The sequence below is a fragment of the Diaphorina citri genome, unplaced genomic scaffold, assembly GCF_000475195.1.
Source record: "Diaphorina citri unplaced genomic scaffold, Diaci psyllid genome assembly version 1.1 scaffold446, whole genome shotgun sequence".
Lineage (NCBI taxonomy): Eukaryota > Metazoa > Arthropoda > Insecta > Hemiptera > Psyllidae > Diaphorina > Diaphorina citri.
Genome location: NW_007377881.1, coordinates 92,488 through 111,404, shown reverse-complemented (window position 1 = coordinate 111,404; position 18,917 = coordinate 92,488). Strand labels below are relative to the sequence as shown.

The following is an 18,917-nucleotide window of genomic DNA, read 5'->3' as shown; positions in this document are numbered from 1 at the left end:
TTTTTTTTTTTTAGAGGTTTGACAGGGGGAACTGTAACTGCTATGGTCTTATCGTCCCGAAATCGAAGAGAGAAGGAAGACAGGATAGGAGAAAGCCAGCCGTTCCGAGAACGAACATTATCCCATCAGGACAAAATCCGCCCCGGGCGGGAATCGAACTCGCGGCCTAGCGCTTACAAGGCAGACACACTACCAACTAAGCTAACTAGGCTGGCAAATGGGTTTCCTTACTTTGAAAGGTTTGTAAATGTTGCTGAAGTTTGGTAACCATGGTTTGACACCTAAAAGGTCATTTGCTTATTAGATTTTGGACCAGGGCATGGTATTTTCTTTCTGCCTACTTCCAGGCTCAATTATTCTGATATTTTCGGTTTTCCATTCCATCATTTAGGCTCAGTGGTCCAATGCATAATGTAACTTCCGTGCAACCCTGTAGGTTTGATGGAACAAAATGGGTACTAAATGATGGGCTTTGGTACAAATTCGCAGCAAAAGTTGTGGTGCTAACTTCACGCACCTAGTATTATCAGGTCATCACTCCTTTAAAATAATAATAATAAATAAATAAAATAAAAAAGTAGCAGACTTGTCTAGTCCTGTGAGAGGCGGCATAGTTCTTATCAGTTGTTATCAGCTTATCATTTCTTTATCACCACAATGTTGTCTATGTAGGGTACCTAAGTGTACCATTTATTCGCCCACCTAAAAAACGTACCATTTATTGGCCCACCTGTACCATACGCCATATAAGTCGTGAAGGAATCAGGGTCGTACCTCGGAACGGATGGCTTTTTCCTATCCTGTCTACCATCTTTCTCGATTTCGGGACGATAAGACCTTAGCAGCTACAGTTGCCTCTATCAAACCTCTTGAAAAGAAAGTGTCAATATTGATGTCTATTTTTCATCTACGTTTATTTCCATTTTCTACTCACATGAGTTCTTGCAGCTTCTCGCTCTTCTCCTGTTCTTCCTTCTTGAGTTTCTCGTAGTCATTCTTGATCTGTTCATGAGATAGCAAGTACTTCTGATTCATGCTGAAAAACGGGAAGGTGGGTGCAGATAAATAAGTTGTTCTTTACAAATGAAAAGGAATGAGCTATTAGGTCATTTTCTTACGCGCGTCGCATCCCAATATTTTCCTACTGCTAGCTATAAATGATCAGTAGAAGTTATGAAATATCCAATAGATTTGTTTTGCCTTTTCGTAAAATAGCAAAAACACTACTGAATACTCAGTGTTAGAAGTTTAGAGTACCTAACCAGATTTTCATCCTCTTTCTTAATGAGATCAAAACAATAGCATAAAGTTTCTATTGGAGGAAAATGGGATTTCCAACTGGTTTCAGGACTTTCATTGCCGGGACCACAATTTGAGTTTAGACTCGGTTTAACTTTTGGGGTCGATTAGATTGGAACACATCACATGCCTTCAGGCACAGTCCATTTGTCAAGCGTGTAGGTTTTCCTTGCCCTTGGGAACAATTTAATTTGTGGGCAATCTGAAAGCCTGAAAATTTTGAAATCTAGAAGTTCATCCTCTTTCTTAAAGAGATCAATAGCATAAAGTTTCTATTGGAGGAAAATGGGATTTCCAACTGGTTTCAGGACTTTCACTGCCAGGACCACAATTTGAGTTTAGACTCGGTTTAACTTTTGGGGTCGATTGGATTGGAACACATCACATGCCTTCAGGCGCACTCCATTTGTCAAGCGTGTAGGTTTTCCTTGCCCTTGGGAACAATTTAATTTGTGGGCAATCTGATTGCCTGAAAATTTTGAAATCAACATATCAGATTGCTCAATCCGGGATTTAAATTTAACCGAGTTTAAACCCGGCCATAAGGTAGGAAAACACTTACTCTTTCAATTCGGTGATCATGGACTGTTTGTCGGCAATTTCGTCTCGTAGTTCGGCCACCTGTTTCTGATGGACGTCTCTCAGTTGATCCATCTGTTGTTCTAGCGCCACTTTCACCTCGTTGGCTTTCTCCTTCTCCTCCGCTTTCTCTTTAGATGAGACGGCAGTCACTTGTTCTGCAAACGAGAAAACGAACATTTTAGCCCGGAAGAAAATGTGAGTGATCAATGGAATTTTTTTTCTTTTGTCTCGTACTTTCCATCCCCCCCAAAAACACTTCGTGTTAAAAAAGGATTATCGCTTTTGAATTAGATCTTCTAAAGAAAATGTTCTCCAAAACAATTTTTTCATCACTCCTACTACAATTACCTTGCTGTTGAACCCATGATCCTGGATTACGAAACCTAGATATTGACCGCTATAGTTACCTGCTGCCTTGAGCTTAGCACATTCTTCACGCAGAGCATCCACACACTCCTCCAGACTTCTCTTCTTGTTCTCCGCCTCCTTCATGCTCTCCTGCAGGCTCTTCATCCTCGCCTCATGATGAGACAGAAGCAGTCTGGTCTCTCCCAGCTCCTTTTCATACTCAATAGCTTTCTTGTGCTCTTCAGCCTGGCTAGATTCCATGCTGGTACAACGGGCTACGAGGTTCTTCACTTCGGTTATTCTTCTTTAATAGAGTCTAAATTTTCACAACAGAGGCGTTAGAAATTTCGGATATTGTGTCCTTTGTTTTCTAGAAGCGAAAATTTTGATCTCATTGTTCAAATCTCCAGAAGTCCAAAAAGTTACGGTGACAGTCGTACAATGCTTCTTGGTTCTCACCTTTGACAAAAGGTACTCGGTTCTTGTCTTCATGCACACTCAAGTTAACTTTGGACACATCAAGCAGGTCCCGAATCTTGTCCATGTAGATCTCAAAGTAAGACACCTGAAGGATAAGGAAAACATATATGTCAGTTCCAAGATACATGGGAAAATAAGGACACCAAACTGTAAAGGCAAGCGTCAGTTAGAGAGTAAAAATCGATTGTGTCTCTTCTCGCCCATTTGATGAGAGGCATACTACTGGATGGGCATGCTACGACACAGACCAAACGAGAACGTCTCTTTCGCCTTTTCTGTCCTCCTTCTCTCTTCTAATACGGGACGATTTCGAGATCCGTTATTATTACTTGTTACAGTTCCCTCTATCAAACCTCTTGCAGGAGGGAAAACTGAATACTGCTAGGTTTTAACAGACTTTTGAAAGGTTGTCATAAAGTTCCAAGATACATGGGAAAATAAGGACACCAAACTGTAAAGGCAAGCGTCAGTTAGAGAGTAAAAAGCGATTGTGTCTCTTCTCGCCTATTTGATGAGAGGCATACTACGGATGGGCATGCTAAGACACAGACCAAACGAGAACGTCTGGCTTTCGCCTTTCCTGTCCTCCTTCTCTCTTCTAATACGGGATTGGATGGACATGCTAAGACACAGACCAAACGAGAACGTCTGGCTTTCGCCTTTCCTGTCCTCCTTCTCTCTTCTAATACGGGACGATTACGAGATCCGTTATTATTACTTGTTACAGTTCCCTCTATCAAACCTCTTGCAGGAGGGAAAACTGAACACTGCTAGGTTTTAACAGACTTTTGAAAGGTTGTCATACCTTGATAATGAACTCGAGGTTTTCATCCATTGTTCCAAGATACATGGGAAAATAAGGACACCAAACTGTAAAGGCAAGCGTCAGTTAGAGAGTAAAAAGCGATTGTGTCTCTTCTCGCCCATTTGATGAGAGGCATACTACTGGATGGACATGCTAAGACACAGACCAAACGAGAACGTCTGGCTTTCGCCTTTCCTGTCCTCCTTCTCTCTTCTAATACGGGACGATTTCGAGATCCGTTATTATTACTTGTTACAGTTCCCTCTATCAAACCTCTTGCAGGAGGGAAAACGGAACACTGCTAGGTTTTAACAGACTTTTGAAAGGTTGTCATACCTTGATAATGAACTCGAGGTTTTCATCCATCTGGTAGATATGATTGAAGATGTCGTTCACAATACGCGGGATAATACCCTGCTTGTTCGGATCCCCCATGACTCCTTCCATGGTGTGAGTTTTACCCGATGAGGTTTGTCCGTAGGCAAATATCGTGCCGTTGTACCCCGCCAACACATCTGGAAATACAAAAGAATTTCTTTAATTTATTTATCGATTTCAACTTAATTCTACAAAGATGATATTCTATGTCACAAAAGATCTAACCAGGGTCGCAGTGACAAAGGGCGTTTAAGTGTCGTTCACAATACGCGGGATAATACCCTGCTTGTTCGGATCCCCCATGACTCCTTCCATGGTGTGAGTTTTACCCGATGAGGTTTGCCCGTAGGCAAATATCGTGCCGTTGTACCCCGCCAACACATCTGGAATTACAAAAAAAAATCTTTAATTTATTTATCGATTTCAACTTAATTCTACTATGTCACAAAAGATCTAACCAGGGTCGCAGTGACAAAGGGCGTTTATTAAAGCCAATGACCCTACTTATAGGTAGGTCCCTTATTTATCGATTTCAACTTAATTCTACAAAGATGATATTCTATGTCACAAAAGATCTAACCAGGGTCGCAGTGACAAAGGGCGTTTATTAAAGCCAATGGCCCTACTTATAGGTACCAATAATTCTAGAAATAAAATAGAGAAACCAAAGTTTACCTGAAACAATAGACTTGGCCGCTTCATCATAAACTTTCTCCTGTGTTGCATTTGGCTTGAAAACTTTGTCAAACAAGTAGAACTTTCCCTGAAACACAACGGAACAAGAAACGATAAGAAACAATAGAACCGAACAGTAAGTTGCCACGCTCGAAGTTGCTGAACTTCAACGTTATTTTATCAGACAGGTTACGAGACAACGCTACATAGCTATAGAAAAGCTTTTTTCTAGTTTTCATATGAAGCTGAAACCCTCCAAGAGAAACTCTATTTAGGTATTTTGGTAGGTATAGTTAGGAAACACACCGGAACAAGAAACGATAAGAAACAATAGAACCGAACAGTAAGTTGCCACGCTCGAAGTTGCTGAACTTCAACGGTATTTTATCAGACAGGTTACAAGACAACGCTACATAGCTATAGAAAAGCTTTTTTCTAGTTTTCATATGAAACTCGATTTAACTTGATAAGGAGAACCAAAAGGCAGATATATTGTGCAGAACTTCAAAGAACTTATATATAATGACAGCTGAAACCCTCCAAGAAAAACTCTATATAGGTATTTTGGTAGGTATAGTTACGTATTAAAATCTCGATATGATTACCCAAAGGTAGTACCTACCTATGGTGTGATATCTGATAATGAAGAGAACAAAAGACAATGCAGATGGAAATTGAAAGAGAAAAGGAGAAAAACAGCAAAGGGAGAGCAAGAGAGGCTACATTGGCAAGATGTGGGGCATATGAAAATAAAACAGAGAACGGTAGAATTTTAAGCTAGAAAACGAGCGTTGACCTAGTTTGCAAAATTTCGCCATCAAGTTAGACTTGGAAACATTTTAGATTTTAACAGTTTTGTCCCTGTGGACAGATAACACTCGCTTGAATACTAAAATCCTCACAAATGTCTTGTCTAGTTGGGTTCAAGATGAGAGAATTCAATTTAATTTTGTTGCCTACATTTTGTTTTTCGATTTGGAAAAGAAAAGAGAAAGAATGAGAGGGAAAGGAAGACGAGGAGAGAAGGGAAATGAAATAAAATAGGTAGTGCAAAATTCAAAATGACTAGGTAAGGAGTACAAAATTAGAGACAGTTGGGAGATTGTTTACAAACTGAGAGAAACAATGATTGAGAGTGACAGAGACAGAGAGGGAACATGGTAGAGAGGGATGACTGAAAGAGATTGCCTTAGACAATAATTTCGCCCTTTCTTTATAATTTCATCTTGTATTTGTGTAAATTTAATTAGAACCAACAAAAATCTAAATAAATAGCTACATAGATGAGGTGAGAGATAGATAGACCATAGAGATAATAATATGGCCAGCACCTAAGGTGAAATACCTGTGTACATTTCCTGTTAAATTGTATTATGGTTGCACCCAGACACCCACCAATCGCCATGCCATTCATTCAACTTCCACTATAACCCAACCCAATCCAACAGATAGTGGTTGTATAGAAGAGTTCCTTTAGGAGAACTCTGCCTAAAAAAGTTAAGCAAAGTGCGTGTGATTGGTATTCGGATGATTCACCATCAGGGCCATGGCGTGCTGCCTGGCCCGGCTCCACTCAAACTGGGTAAGGTTAATGTGACAAGGCGAGTATCCGTCGAATGGACAATGGATACTGAAACCCTTGTCACTTAAAGCCTTAGCAGTTATAAAATTAAAGGAAACCTTCTTTCCCCCTTGGAGAGGTTAATGTGACAAGGCGAGTATCCGTCGAATGGACAATGGATACTGAAACCCTTGTCACTTAAAGCCTTAGCAGTTATAAAATTAAAAGAAACCTTCTTTCCCCCTTGGAGAAAAAAAAGGACTTAGTGAGTTAGTACACATTGGAATCTAAACACAGTTAGAAACAATCAGTACATACTACTGGGTATTAAACCTGGGATCTTCGGTATGTGTAATTAAGACATCATAACTAGAAAGACCCGGTCATTAATTGGGATACTTTACCTATTTGGGGCGCGGGACCTCGTCTGGCCAGGTTCTTCTGTCGGACAGCCTCCTTGATTCTATCCACCTCATACTGATATCTCTTCCTATCCTTCATTGCACCTTCCTTAGCCTCCTTGAGAGCTGTCTCTAGCGCCTGAAACAATGCAACAAACAAGACTTTTCCAGTCTCCATGAAATTCCCTGACTTTTCCCGGTTTTCCCGGTTTTCCAGTCTGGTAGACACCCTGTTCTATCCACCTCATACTGATATCTCTTCCTATCCTTCATTGCACCTTCCTTAGCCTCCTTGAGAGCTGTCTCTAGCGCCTGAAACAAAGCAACACACAATACATGAAACAATGCAAGATGGAAAGAAATTCCTTAGTCCAGGAAAATTATACTTTTGCTTCGGACAAATCAGTAATAAAGGTTTTTCTTCGCCAAAAGCTTCCTTGTGTGACCCTGAATCATGGCTCAAAAGCGCCCTAAAATATCCACCTCATACTGATATCTCTTCCTATCCTTCATTGCACCTTCCTTAGCCTCCTTGAGAGCTGTCTCTAGCGCCTGAAACAATGCAACAAACAATACATGAAACAATGCAAGATGGAAAGAAATTCCTTAGTCCAGGAAAATTAGACTTTTGCTTCGGACAAATCAGTAATAAAGGTTTTTCTTCGCCAAAAGCTTCCTTGTGTGACCCTGAATCATGGTTCAAAAGTGCCCTAAAATCCCGGAATAGAATCATTTTCAGAACGTCTGGCTTTCGCCTATCCAGTTCTGATTCTCTTCCTTTTCGGGAAGATAAGCATTTAGCAAATTACAATTGGGTCGGCTAAGTTCACTTGCTCGTCTTCCTTCACGGTTTCACCGTTACGCCATCTGTCATACAGAACATGATCCAAGTTAACTTAATGCTTGAAAAAAAAAGGTCGCCTACGCCATCTAACATACAGAATATGTATCAAGTTATCTTAATGCTAAAAGAATGTCGCCTACAGGACCAATTACAATTCCATCAATCAAACCTCTTAAATCTAAAATCCCTTTACTGCCAGAGTTAAGCCTGGAAGGTAGCGCCCGGGGCGAACTTCATCCTAAAAGAGATGAATTTCGTAATCGGACCGACTAGTTTTCTCCTATCCAGCCCTCCTTCTCTCTTTGATTTCTAATTACAATTCCATCAATCAAACCTCTTAAATCTAAAATCCCTTTACTGCCAGAGTTAAGCCTGGAAGGTAGCGCCCGGGGCGAACTTTATCCTAAAAGAGATAAATTTCGTAATCGGACCGACTAGTTTTCTCCTATCCAGCCCTCCTTCTCTCTTCGATTTCCTGAAGGAATCAGGGTCGTACCTCGGAACGGATGGCTTTTTCCTATCCTGTCTACCATCTTTCTCGATTTCGGGACGATAAGACCTTAGTAGCTACAGTTGCCTCTATCAAACCTCTTGAAAAGAAAATGTCAATATTGATGCCTATTTTTCATCTACGTTTATTTCCATTTTCTACTCACATGAGTTCTTGCAGCTTCTCGCTCTTCTCCTGTTCTTCCTTCTTGAGTTTCTCGTAGTCATTCTTGATCTGTTCATGAGATAGCAAGTACTTCTGATTCATGCTGAAAAACGGGAAGGTGGGTGCAGATAAATAAGTTGTTCTTTACAAATGAAAAGCAATGAGCTTTTAGGTCATTTTTTTACGCGCGTCGCATCCCAATATTTTCCTACAATATCACTGCTAGCTATAAATGATCAGTAGAAGTTATGAAATATCCAATAGATTTGTTTTGCCTTTTCGTAAAATAGCAATAACACTACTGAATACTCAGTGTTAGAAGTTCATCCTCTTTCTTAAAGAGATCAATAGCATAAAGTTTCTATTGGAGGAAAATGGGATTTCCAACTGGTTTCAGGACTTTCGTTGCCGGGACAATTTGAGTTTAGACTCGGTTTACTTTTGGGGTTGATTGGATTGGAACACATCACATGCCTTCAGGCACACTCCATTTGTCAAGCGTGTAGGTTTTCCTTGCCCTTGGGAACAATTTAATTTGTGGGCAATCTGAATGCCTGAAAATTTTGAAATCAGTCTGAAGTGGCCATAGTTTCGGAACCGCTTCAGAACATATGGGGCTTAAACCTCAAAATCAAGCTGAAATAGACCGTAAATTCCGAAGCGGTTCCGAAACTGTGGTAAAAAAGTGACCACAGTTTCGGAACCGATTCGGAATTTACGGTCTATTTCAGCTTGATTTTGAGGTTTAAGCCCCATATGTTCTGAAGCGGTTCCGAAACTATGGCCACTTCAGACTTCTATGGTTCAGCAGCGGTTCCTAAAATGTGGTTCAGCAGCGGTTCCTAAAATGTGGATCGGCAGCGGTTCCTAAAATGTGGATCGGCAGCGGTTCCTAAAATGTGGATCGGCAGCGGTTCCTAAAATGTGGTTCAGCAGCGGTTCCTAAAATGTGGATCGGCTGCGGTTCCTAAAATGTGGGCGGTTCCTAAAATGTGGATCGGCAGCGGTTCCTAAAATGTGGATCGGCAGTGGTTCCTAAAATGTGGTCACAGAGTTAATTTCAGAACTAGCCTTTTTTTGTACTGTTAGTTGCCTAATTTCTAAATAACTGGCGTTGCTTGCGACTTGCGATTCGACTTTTGAGCACTGGAGGGTGGGAAGATTCCCTTACACTGCCTTTGTAGCATTGCATCGTAGAGTGTAGGGACCAAAGTTCATGCGTAGAACATATTTCCCCTCTCTTGATTTCTATTCTTGAACTTTGTAGAACACTTTAATTTTTATATTTTTCCGATACGAAAAAGTTATTACTTTCTATTTCCCCTCTCTTGATTTCTATTCTTGAACTTTGTAGAACACTTTAATTTTTATATTTTTCCGATACGAAAAAGTTATTACTTTCTTAAATAAATAATAATTATAGGTTAGTTTTGAAGGTAACAACCTCGAACGAGACGAGTGACACGGGTAAAAAGAAGCAAAAAAAGTAAACAAAACACAAAACAGGGATTTAAATTAAATTTGTTTTTATTAAAATAGAATTTGGCGTGAGTGAAGAAATAAAATGTAAAAAATAAAATTGATCAAAACTAAAATATGGGGAGGAAATGAAAATAAAAGATAAGGAGCAAATTATAATTTACAAATAAGGAGTAGAAACAAATAGATAGAGCTAAAATATTCAGGCCTGGCATTGAGGGCTAGTCGCAGGTCTTACCATCCAATATGAGACATTTATATTTGACCAAGAATAAACATCAAAGTCGGGTGAACAATGAACATTTATACCTAGGTATGTGTAGGTTCATGTTAGTCCATTTTTTGGACGTTTATCGTGCATCTTCGCTTGTACAAAAGCCGAAGTGCATTTGATCAAAAAACTACACCTGGAGGTAAATTTAATGGCAAGAAATAGTGACACATGCGTTTTTAAAACCTTATTTAAGTTAATATTCAGAACTAAACCAGACCAACCCGTAGGTATAACCACCTAACAAGACCGAAAATGTATCTTTACGTCAATATTATCACTGTAAAACCATTTGATGGTTAGAACATGTCATGTACAAAAGGCTTAAGTATAATATTAAAATACCTATCAAGATTCATTAAATTAATTTATTCAGTTAATTTAAATAATAAACATTAATTTATCGATTAATTGACCCTATCTGCTGCGTCAAGGTGTTATTCAACATTTATCTTTAAAGAGGACGAATTAGAGCACCATAAAGCACTCGTATTTTCCCTATAGATGATAAATTAGTTTTTTATTATTGTTAACATTGTGAGATTATAGTTTTTACCTCGGTTCTGGTAAAGTTGAACTTTAATGAGAAGCCCCGCAACTTAATAAAAAACCTATAGGTACAAATGAAAAAAATAAAAATATAAACAGATGAAATAAAATTACTTAGGTGCCAGTTTTGAAATTTGTCGATAAAAAATATGAATTTTGTTTATTTTAATGCAAAAAAAAAGTTAATCTTCTTCATGGAAATTATGAAATATTTTAGTAGCTAACAATACAATCAAGCAAATACATTTAGCCATTATAATAAGTAATTCTTTATATTTAATAGTAGCCTGTTCATAAAAAAATATATGTATAGGTAGGTACCTAAAAAAAAGTGATGGGGGCTGTTGAATTTGATCTAAAAAGGTCAGATCACGGAAAATAGCTATTTAGAGCTATGACTGGGGGAATATTCTGGAGACCAATTTTTAATAACCTCATTTGGGGATATTTTTTTCTTTTGTTTTGAGCATAATAAAATGATTGTTTGGATCTGTACACATCTACACATGAGGCGCGATTGTAAAATTAAGCCCGTTACACACTACACACGCTACAAGTTTTCCACTTGGTCTTTCAACAGATCGTTGCGTGTGTTTGCGCAAATTTCAATTCGAAACGATTGAAACAGTTTCACTGGAGTAATTTGACATTCCCTCATCACCTCAGTATACACAAATAATCTTATGAAACAAAAAGGACTAAGGAAAGGAGGGCAACTAAAAACAAAATAATGGAGCGTAAAGCCTAGTTCACAGGATACGATTTTCTTACGACCGAACTTTATGATGAATTTTTCATGTGGACGTGGTGTACGGAACAATACTTAGATTTATCTATCCGATCGTCAGGAAAATAGCAACGTGTATACCAGGCTTCATATCACTTGAAATATTTTCATCACTGTTCATAAATTATCAAGCCAAAACCTAAGTATAAATTAAGAGAAAGATTAGTTTGAGAAACGTTTAAGCTATCCAAGTGTACGGCAGAATCGTCTATATACAACAAAGGCCTTATGTATAGACCGAACAGGAATCCTTCCCTCGTACCGTCTTTACACGCGGACCTAAACACATATAATTTACTTTTAATCTTTTAAATACATATTAATTAAAGGAGCAGAAAAATTAACTTAATAAACAATAGTTTCATTCCAATTTAATTTATACAACCCAGAATAATTTGTTAGTATGTTATACTCCTTAGATTTCGTCAGGGGAGGAAAAAATATAAAGCTTTATGGGGTCAGGCATGTGTAGTCTGATGTATTATCGCAAGGACCCACACTTCAATTTTTCAAGATTAAGTACCATGATAGAAGGATTTCATTGGTGTAAAACAAAAGAAAGCTCATTTATGGTGGAGGTCACAACCCAAGTATAAACTTGGTTTGAGCAAAACTGATTAAGGAACTCAGATTGTGGTTCCGACCATTACTTGAATGACAAATCAGTAAGTAAGTTGTATTTGGATTTATTTAAGAGGGAAGGAAGGTTGGGTTTGTATGATAAAATACAAAAAACTGTTTTCCGCTTTTCTATGACAAATCCATTTTAAGAACAAGAAAACATAAAAAGGGACATCAAAAGCTCATTACTTAAACTGGGCTTATCACCTAGCTTAAACACAAATATCTTGAATTACTTCATGAATGAAAAGTTCAATCATAATTCTAATGCCTTTGTTTATGAATTGCACATAGTCACATTATTTTTCAACCGATGAAATACTGCAAGAAAAAAATTCATGACAAATCCATTTTAAGAACAAGAAAACATAAAAAGGGACATCAAAAGCTCATTACTTAAACTGGGCTTATCACCTAGCTTAAACAAAAATATCTTGAATTACTTCATGAATGAAAAGTTAAATCATAATTCTAATGCCTTTGTTTATGAATTGCACATAGTCACATTATTTTTTAACCGATGAAATACTGCAAGAAAAAAATTTCATTCGTTTTAAGGACCGAATTTCCAACAGGAAATGCTTTGCGAAACAAACTTCATTTAATAATAAAAAATCTGATCTTATAATTATATGTATTACTTTAACCCTTTCGTCTACCAAGACATTTTGCAAAACACGTTACACAAATCTTGAACATTAGTCTCGATGAAGTCGCCAATTCAATACATAATGAAGTATTTGTCCTCGGAACAAATCCATAGCAACAATAAATATCGGTATTGGAGTGATGATAGAAATAAAGCGTCAAGTGGTGGGAATACACAGGGCTAGGATAGGCTAAGCTTGAAGAATAACAAAAATAAACGAATCAAATCAATTTCTTTGTTTATTTTTTCTATTTTCCAAGCTTGTCCTGGCCTGGCCTAGCCTAGCCATATGTATAACCACCACTTCAAATATGAATAGCGGGAGTGGAATCACTAACACAAAACAATATGGAGATTTTGCACTTCACAATAACCATTACAGAAACTACCGACTTTTGGTTTTTGACCATTTTTGCTCATGCGCAGAATTCACAGAAAAGTGTCTCCATTCTAATGATTATGGGGACGTGCAAAATCCCTAGGGAATTTAAGGGAAAAAAATAATCTAGTGTCATCATCACACGACTTTCTATTACATTACGGGAGTTAAAAAAAAAACGGACTTCGAATTTTTTCAGCGAATTATTGTAGCGTCCTTAGACCATCTTCGGAACGCATTAAAAAAAAAAAAAAAAAAAAAATAAAAAAAAAAAAAAAAAAAAAAAAAAAAAAAAAAAACTTCGATCTACCTACAACATACCACCATTCTCAAAATTTCAATTTTTTCTCATAAACCGTATGTTTCAATACTCTAGGTTCCTCACACAAACATAATGTAATAGAAAGTAAAAATTGGAGGCTCAAAAAACTAACGCGGAATAAGGGCGGGATTTTTAAACAAAAAGAAAACCTAGGGTTGTCTGGATAGACAAGAGTGCAGATAAACTTATTCTGAGAGGCGAGTTGATGCTGAAGTTAGCTATTGCAGCGCATAGTACTGAAGTTATTACTCAAAGGATTCTAATGGATGATGTTAAACATTTCAGCTCTCGAAATCTGAAATAAAGAATGCAAGCCAGCCTAGTTAGCTTGGCGGGTCTACCTTGACTTGGTCGCAGGTTTGATTCCAGCCCGGGGCGGATTTTATCATTAACAGATAGGATTCGTTATCAGATTTATCACATTGGGTGGTGACAGGTAGAACTTCACATCTCATAGGATTTTTTATCGGATCAATCTTATCGGTATCATCAACACCAGTACCTCAGAAGTAGAACTTGGGTACGAAAACCTTTGAACCAATCAGAAGGCGGATTTCTTTCTCGTACAGTGTGAGATTATTTTCTGAAGATTGCTCAAGGTCTTTGTATGGGAAGATTCGATCATACAGAGTTGGTAACACTGTACACGAGCCAGCCTAGTTAGCTTGGTTAGTAGCGCATCTACCTTGTAAGCGCTTGGTCGCAAGTTCGATTACCACCCGGGGCGGATTTTATCCTAAACAGATACGGTTCGTTCTCGGAACAGCTGGCTTTCTCCTATCCTGTCTTTCTTCTCCCGTACCTTTCGGGACAAGACCTTCGCAGTTACAGTCCCCTCTATCAAACCTCTTCGGAGGGGTTTGAAACTTTGGAATGAATCTTCAAAGCCTTCCTTCCTCTAACACTATTTTTCACGTCCTAGCTGAGATTCGAACCACTGTACCTGTAATTAGTGCTACTTACCCCGGGTAGCTCCTCCTCCCATGATCACCTTGCGCTTTCTCTCCTCATCTCCCCAGCGAGGTGAAGTTACACCTCCTGGTCTGATTACAGGCGGTACCACAGGCTGACCCGCTCGGATTGGTTTGGCTGCAAACAAACACAACATACAATTAGATCACAGGGATATAATAAAACGTTGAAGTAGTAGCCTCCGTAGTAATAGCCTCACACTAGGATTGCACGCAGGAGGTCTGGGTTTGATTCCCGGCGAGGCCGAGGTTTTTTTCGGCTCTGTGCTTGGAGTTCGGGGTGCACTCAGTCTCGTGAGGACAATTGAGTAGCTACTTTAATCGAGTAGCGACCACTGGTGAAATGTGGAAATTGATTGCAAACGAGGCACTTAGTAATGTTGTGATATACACTAAAGTTGTGAAAAAGCCCTGCTTTACCACAAAGAATTTGAGAGATAAAACATTGAAGTCAGCGGCGATAACACGCTGAATACTCCAGTTCCCAATAGATTAATCTAACCCAACCCAACCCAACAGATAGTGGTTGTATAGAAGAGTTCCTTTAGGAGAACTCTGCCTAAAAAAGTTAAGCAAAGTGCGTGTGGGTTCCTCCAGAGCTTGCAGAACCTCTTTCACCTCTTCCTTAGCACTCTCGTTCTCCTGAGTTAGACGTGTCATTTCTCCCTGCAGCTGTTCGTAGTCACGACGAGCCGTTGTGATCAACTGAAGAACAACAAAACACATTTATTAGTTAAGTATTTTACATTAGTCTTCTTTACGTCTCGAGTTCTGGCTGGGGGACTTTAAACAGGGAGTAGACCAGGTTACTCTGGCTGGGGGACTTTAAACAGGGAGTGGACAAGCTTACTCTGGCTGGGGGACTTTAAATAGGGAGTGGACAAGCTTACTCTGGCTGGGGGACTTTAAACAGGCAGCATACCAGCCTGAAATTTCCCTTCTTCTTCTTTTTTTTCGTAGATAGTAGATAAGATTCGAAACCCTCAACCCGCACACCAGGAGACCACTCACCTCTTCCTGTTCCATAATCTGCTCCTTGAGTTTCTCGGCGTACTGGCTCTGCTGATTTATCTCCTCATCCTTCTCATCCAGCTGCTGATACAATCTCTCTCTCTCCTCCTCCAGCTTCTGTCTCTCTTCATTGCTCAATGATCCTAGCATGAGTCCCGACCCAGGGATGGCGGGCAGAATAGAGGCAGGCGCGGACTCGGGCGTGGGAGCGATACTGGCAGCCATGTCCACAGGGTCGGCTAAGTTCACTTGCTCGTCTTCCTTCACGGTTTCACCGTTACGCCATCTGTCATACAGAACATGATCCAAGTTAACTTAATTCTTAAAAAAGAAAAAAAAAAAAATGTCGCCTACGCCATCTAACATGCAGAATATGTACCAAATCTTAATGCTAAAAGAATGTCGCATACAGGACATCCAAATGCCCAATATGTAGTCAGAAAATAGAGAATACCTTAAGGCTGAAAACCCCCTTTAACACTCCAACGTGTGGATTTTACAAAAATCGGACTGTTTCAGAACTATGGAGTAAACCAACATACGGATAAAATGTTCACTCTAAGGATTCTAAGGGACTAAATAGTGTCCTACTTCGGCAGTATAAAGTTATCTTAATGCTAAAAGAATGTCGCCTACCGCCTACAGGACCTCCAAATGCCCAATATGTAGTCAGAAAATAGAGAATACCTTAGGGCTGAAAACCCCCTTTAACACTCCAACGTGTGGATTTTACAAAAATCGGACTGTTTCAGAATTATGGAGTAAACCAACATACGGATAAAATGTTTAATCTAAGGATTCTAATCTAAGGGACTAAATAGTGTCCTACTTCGGCAGTATAAATTAATAGAGCACCATACTAAACTCAATCTTGGAGTATAGGTGATAACCAGAATTCCCGCTAAACTTCATCCTAAATGCTAACAGAATCCCAGCTACCAGCCTAGTTAGCTTGGTTAGTAGCACGTCTGCCTTGTAAGCGCTAGGTCACGGGATCGATTACCACCCAGGGCGGATTTAATCCTGAACGGATAATGTTCGTTCTCGGAACGGCTGGCTTTCTCCTATATAAACTCAATCTTGGAGTATAGGTGGTAACCAGAATTCCCGCTAAACTTCATCCTAAATGCTAACAGAATCCCAGCTACCAGCCTAGTAGCTTGCTTGGTAGCACGTCTGCCTTGTAAGCGCTAGGTCACGGGTTCGATTACCACCCCGGGCGGATTTAATCCTGAACGGATAATGTTCGTTCTCCGAACGGCTGGCTTTCTCCTATCCTATCTTACCTGCTAAGCTCCAGCTCCAGCTTTTCCAGTTTGCCCTTGTATCGCGAGCTCTTCTCCTTTTCCTTCTCGTAACGCCGTTTCCACTCCTCTGCCGTCAGCTCTTCGTTCACCGTCACCACATTCTTGATGGTCTTCGCGCGACGGCCAAAGTCTAGCGTGCTCTTGGTTTCAGACTCGTTGAACGAGGCCGGAGAGCAACAGATGATGATTGTGGTACGGGCATTACCTCCCAGGGACTCCTGTAGGATACGCGTCAGCTTCGAGTCTCGGTATGGGATGTGGGTTTTGTTACCATCGGCCAGCGCTGAGATGACGTTACCTGAGGAGAGAAGGGATGAAGTGTGAGATTAGATTCATCAGATGAGAGTCAAATATTCATCAACAATATATTGATATTTTACCAAGTTTACGGAAGAAAAGGGCTAACAACGACCGAACGACAAAATAGAGCTGACTGGAAAAGGCTGAGTAAAAACATCGGCACTGAATAGGTATACGGAAAATACGGGAAAACGTGAAGAAGAAGATTCATGCGTATTTCACGAATAAATTGTACCTTTTAGTTTTATGTGGGCAGTGTAAAGTAAGTTGTATTTGGATTTATTTAAGAAGGAAGGAAGGTTGGGTTTCTATGATAAAATACAAAAAACTGTTTTCCGCTTTTCTGTGACTCCTAATTCCAGTAGATGGCTACTGCGTTCGTACCCTTACCCTAATCGAGTTCTCCTAGATCCTAGATTAAAAGGAAACTTTCGAAAGACAACAGTACGAAGTGCACCGCAGGCAAAAATGTTCATTTTGAACTATGTATTTTGTCCTTACCTGAAGATCTTGCACGAATAGTTTCCTCAGGTTATGCAATGTCTGCAGTCGGTACGGGATGTGGGTTTTGTTGCCATCGGCCAGCGCTGAGATGACGTTACCTGAGGAGAGAAGGGATGGAGTGTGAGATTAGATTCATCAGATGAGAGGGAGGAATACAATAAGGGCCATTTCACATGTAGACTGCAAAATGTAGTTTGCTGTCTAGATGTGAAATGGTGTCCAGATTCTCCTGTTTCACGTTGATCAGGAACACGGAATGGGGTGTTTATTTGTTTTGATTTTGGATGATTTTTATTTTATTCAATTAGAGTGCGTCAGCAAAATTATCTTACCTACACGTTCGGAAGATTAAAAAAGGCCGAGAAAACTTTCCATTAACTTGGATTTTTAGATTGATCAAGTGTCCGTATAATTATACGTGGCACTCAATAAATGAATGTGTATGTTCGTGCGTCAGCAAAATTATGTTACCTACACGTTCGGAAGATTAAAAAAGGCCGAGAAAACTTTCCATTAACTTGGATTTTTAGATTGATAAATGAATGTGTATGGCTCAAAATGTAGTTTGCTGTCTAGATGTGAAATGGTGTCCAGATTCTCCTGCTTCACGTTGATCAGGAACACGGAATGGGGTGTTTATTTGTTTTGATTTTGGATGATTTTCATTTTATTCAATTAGGGTGCGTCAGCAAAATTATGTTACCTACACGTTCGGAAGATTAAAAAAGGCCGAGAAAACTTTCCATTAACTTGGATTTTTAGATTGATCAAGTGTCCGTATAATTATATACGTGGCACTCAATAAATGAATGTGTATGGCTTCATTCACACTTGATCTTGCACGAATAGTTTCCTCAGGTTATGTAATGTCTGCAGCTCCTTGGTGACAGTATCCTCCAAACCTTTGAGATCCTTGCGAGCTTGCTCTCTTCTCTCGTTGGTTTGGCTGAAAATCACATCCAATAATCATAAGTTGTGTAGGAATTAGGAATATGAATGAGAACTCATAAATAAGTAGAAAAAAACCTGCTGAGTCAGCCTAGTTAGCTTGGTTGGTAGCGCGTCTGCCTTGTAAGCGGTAGATAGTAGATAAGATTCGAAACCCTCAACCCGCACACCAGGAGACCACTCACCTCTTCCTGTTCCATAATCTGCTCCTTGAGTTTTTCGGCGTACTGGCTCTGCTGATTTATCTCCTCATCCTTCTCATCCAGCTGCTGATACAACCTCTCTCTCTCCTCCTCCAGCTTCTGTCTCTCTTCATTGCTCAATGATCCCAGCATGAGTCCCGACCCAGGGATGGCGGGCAGAATAGAGGCAGGCGCGGACTCGGGCGTGGGAGCGATACTGGCAGCCATGTCCACAGGGTCGGCTAAGTTCACTTGCTCGTCTTCCTTCACGGTTTCACCGTTACGCCATCTGTCATACAGAACATGATCCAAGTTAACTTAATTCTTAAAAAAGAAAAAAAAAAAAATGTCGCCTACGCCATCTAACATGCAGAATATGTACCAAATCTTAATGCTAAAAGAATGTCGCATACAGGACATCCAAATGCCCAATATGTAGTCAGAAAATAGAGAATACCTTAAGGCTGAAAACCCCCTTTAACACTCCAACGTGTGGATTTTACAAAAATCGGACTGTTTCAGAACTATGGAGTAAACCAACATACGGATAAAATGTTCACTCTAAGGATTCTAAGGGACTAAATAGTGTCCTACTTCGGCAGTATAAAT

The 18,917-nt window shown here is 39.6% G+C and overlaps 1 protein-coding gene and 1 long non-coding RNA gene across 2 annotated transcripts in view; both read right to left on the bottom strand.

The window, feature by feature from the left end:
* Positions 1 to 18,917, bottom strand: part of LOC103508915 (kinesin heavy chain) — a gene marked incomplete in the record, with an annotated part of 37,958 nt that overhangs the window by 9,069 nt on the left and 9,972 nt on the right. Inside the window, 17 exon segments of the mRNA XM_026823387.1 lie at positions 935 to 1,036; positions 1,862 to 2,036; positions 2,289 to 2,530; positions 2,670 to 2,794; positions 3,851 to 4,029; positions 4,174 to 4,275; positions 4,568 to 4,655; positions 6,528 to 6,668; positions 6,773 to 6,841; positions 7,013 to 7,081; positions 7,339 to 7,396; positions 8,030 to 8,131; positions 13,479 to 13,587; positions 14,049 to 14,174; positions 14,638 to 14,761; positions 15,068 to 15,353; positions 16,354 to 16,672. Coding sequence (XP_026679188.1) covers positions 935 to 1,036; positions 1,862 to 2,036; positions 2,289 to 2,530; positions 2,670 to 2,794; positions 3,851 to 4,029; positions 4,174 to 4,275; positions 4,568 to 4,655; positions 6,528 to 6,668; positions 6,773 to 6,841; positions 7,013 to 7,081; positions 7,339 to 7,396; positions 8,030 to 8,131; positions 13,479 to 13,587; positions 14,049 to 14,174; positions 14,638 to 14,761; positions 15,068 to 15,353; positions 16,354 to 16,672 — 2,416 coding nt within the window.
* Positions 2,673 to 3,545, bottom strand: LOC113467289. The gene is made up of 2 exons (XR_003391428.1): positions 3,515 to 3,545; positions 2,673 to 2,794 (listed from the first exon to the last, which is right to left on the bottom strand). It is a non-coding gene; the product is annotated as an uncharacterized LOC113467289 (long non-coding RNA).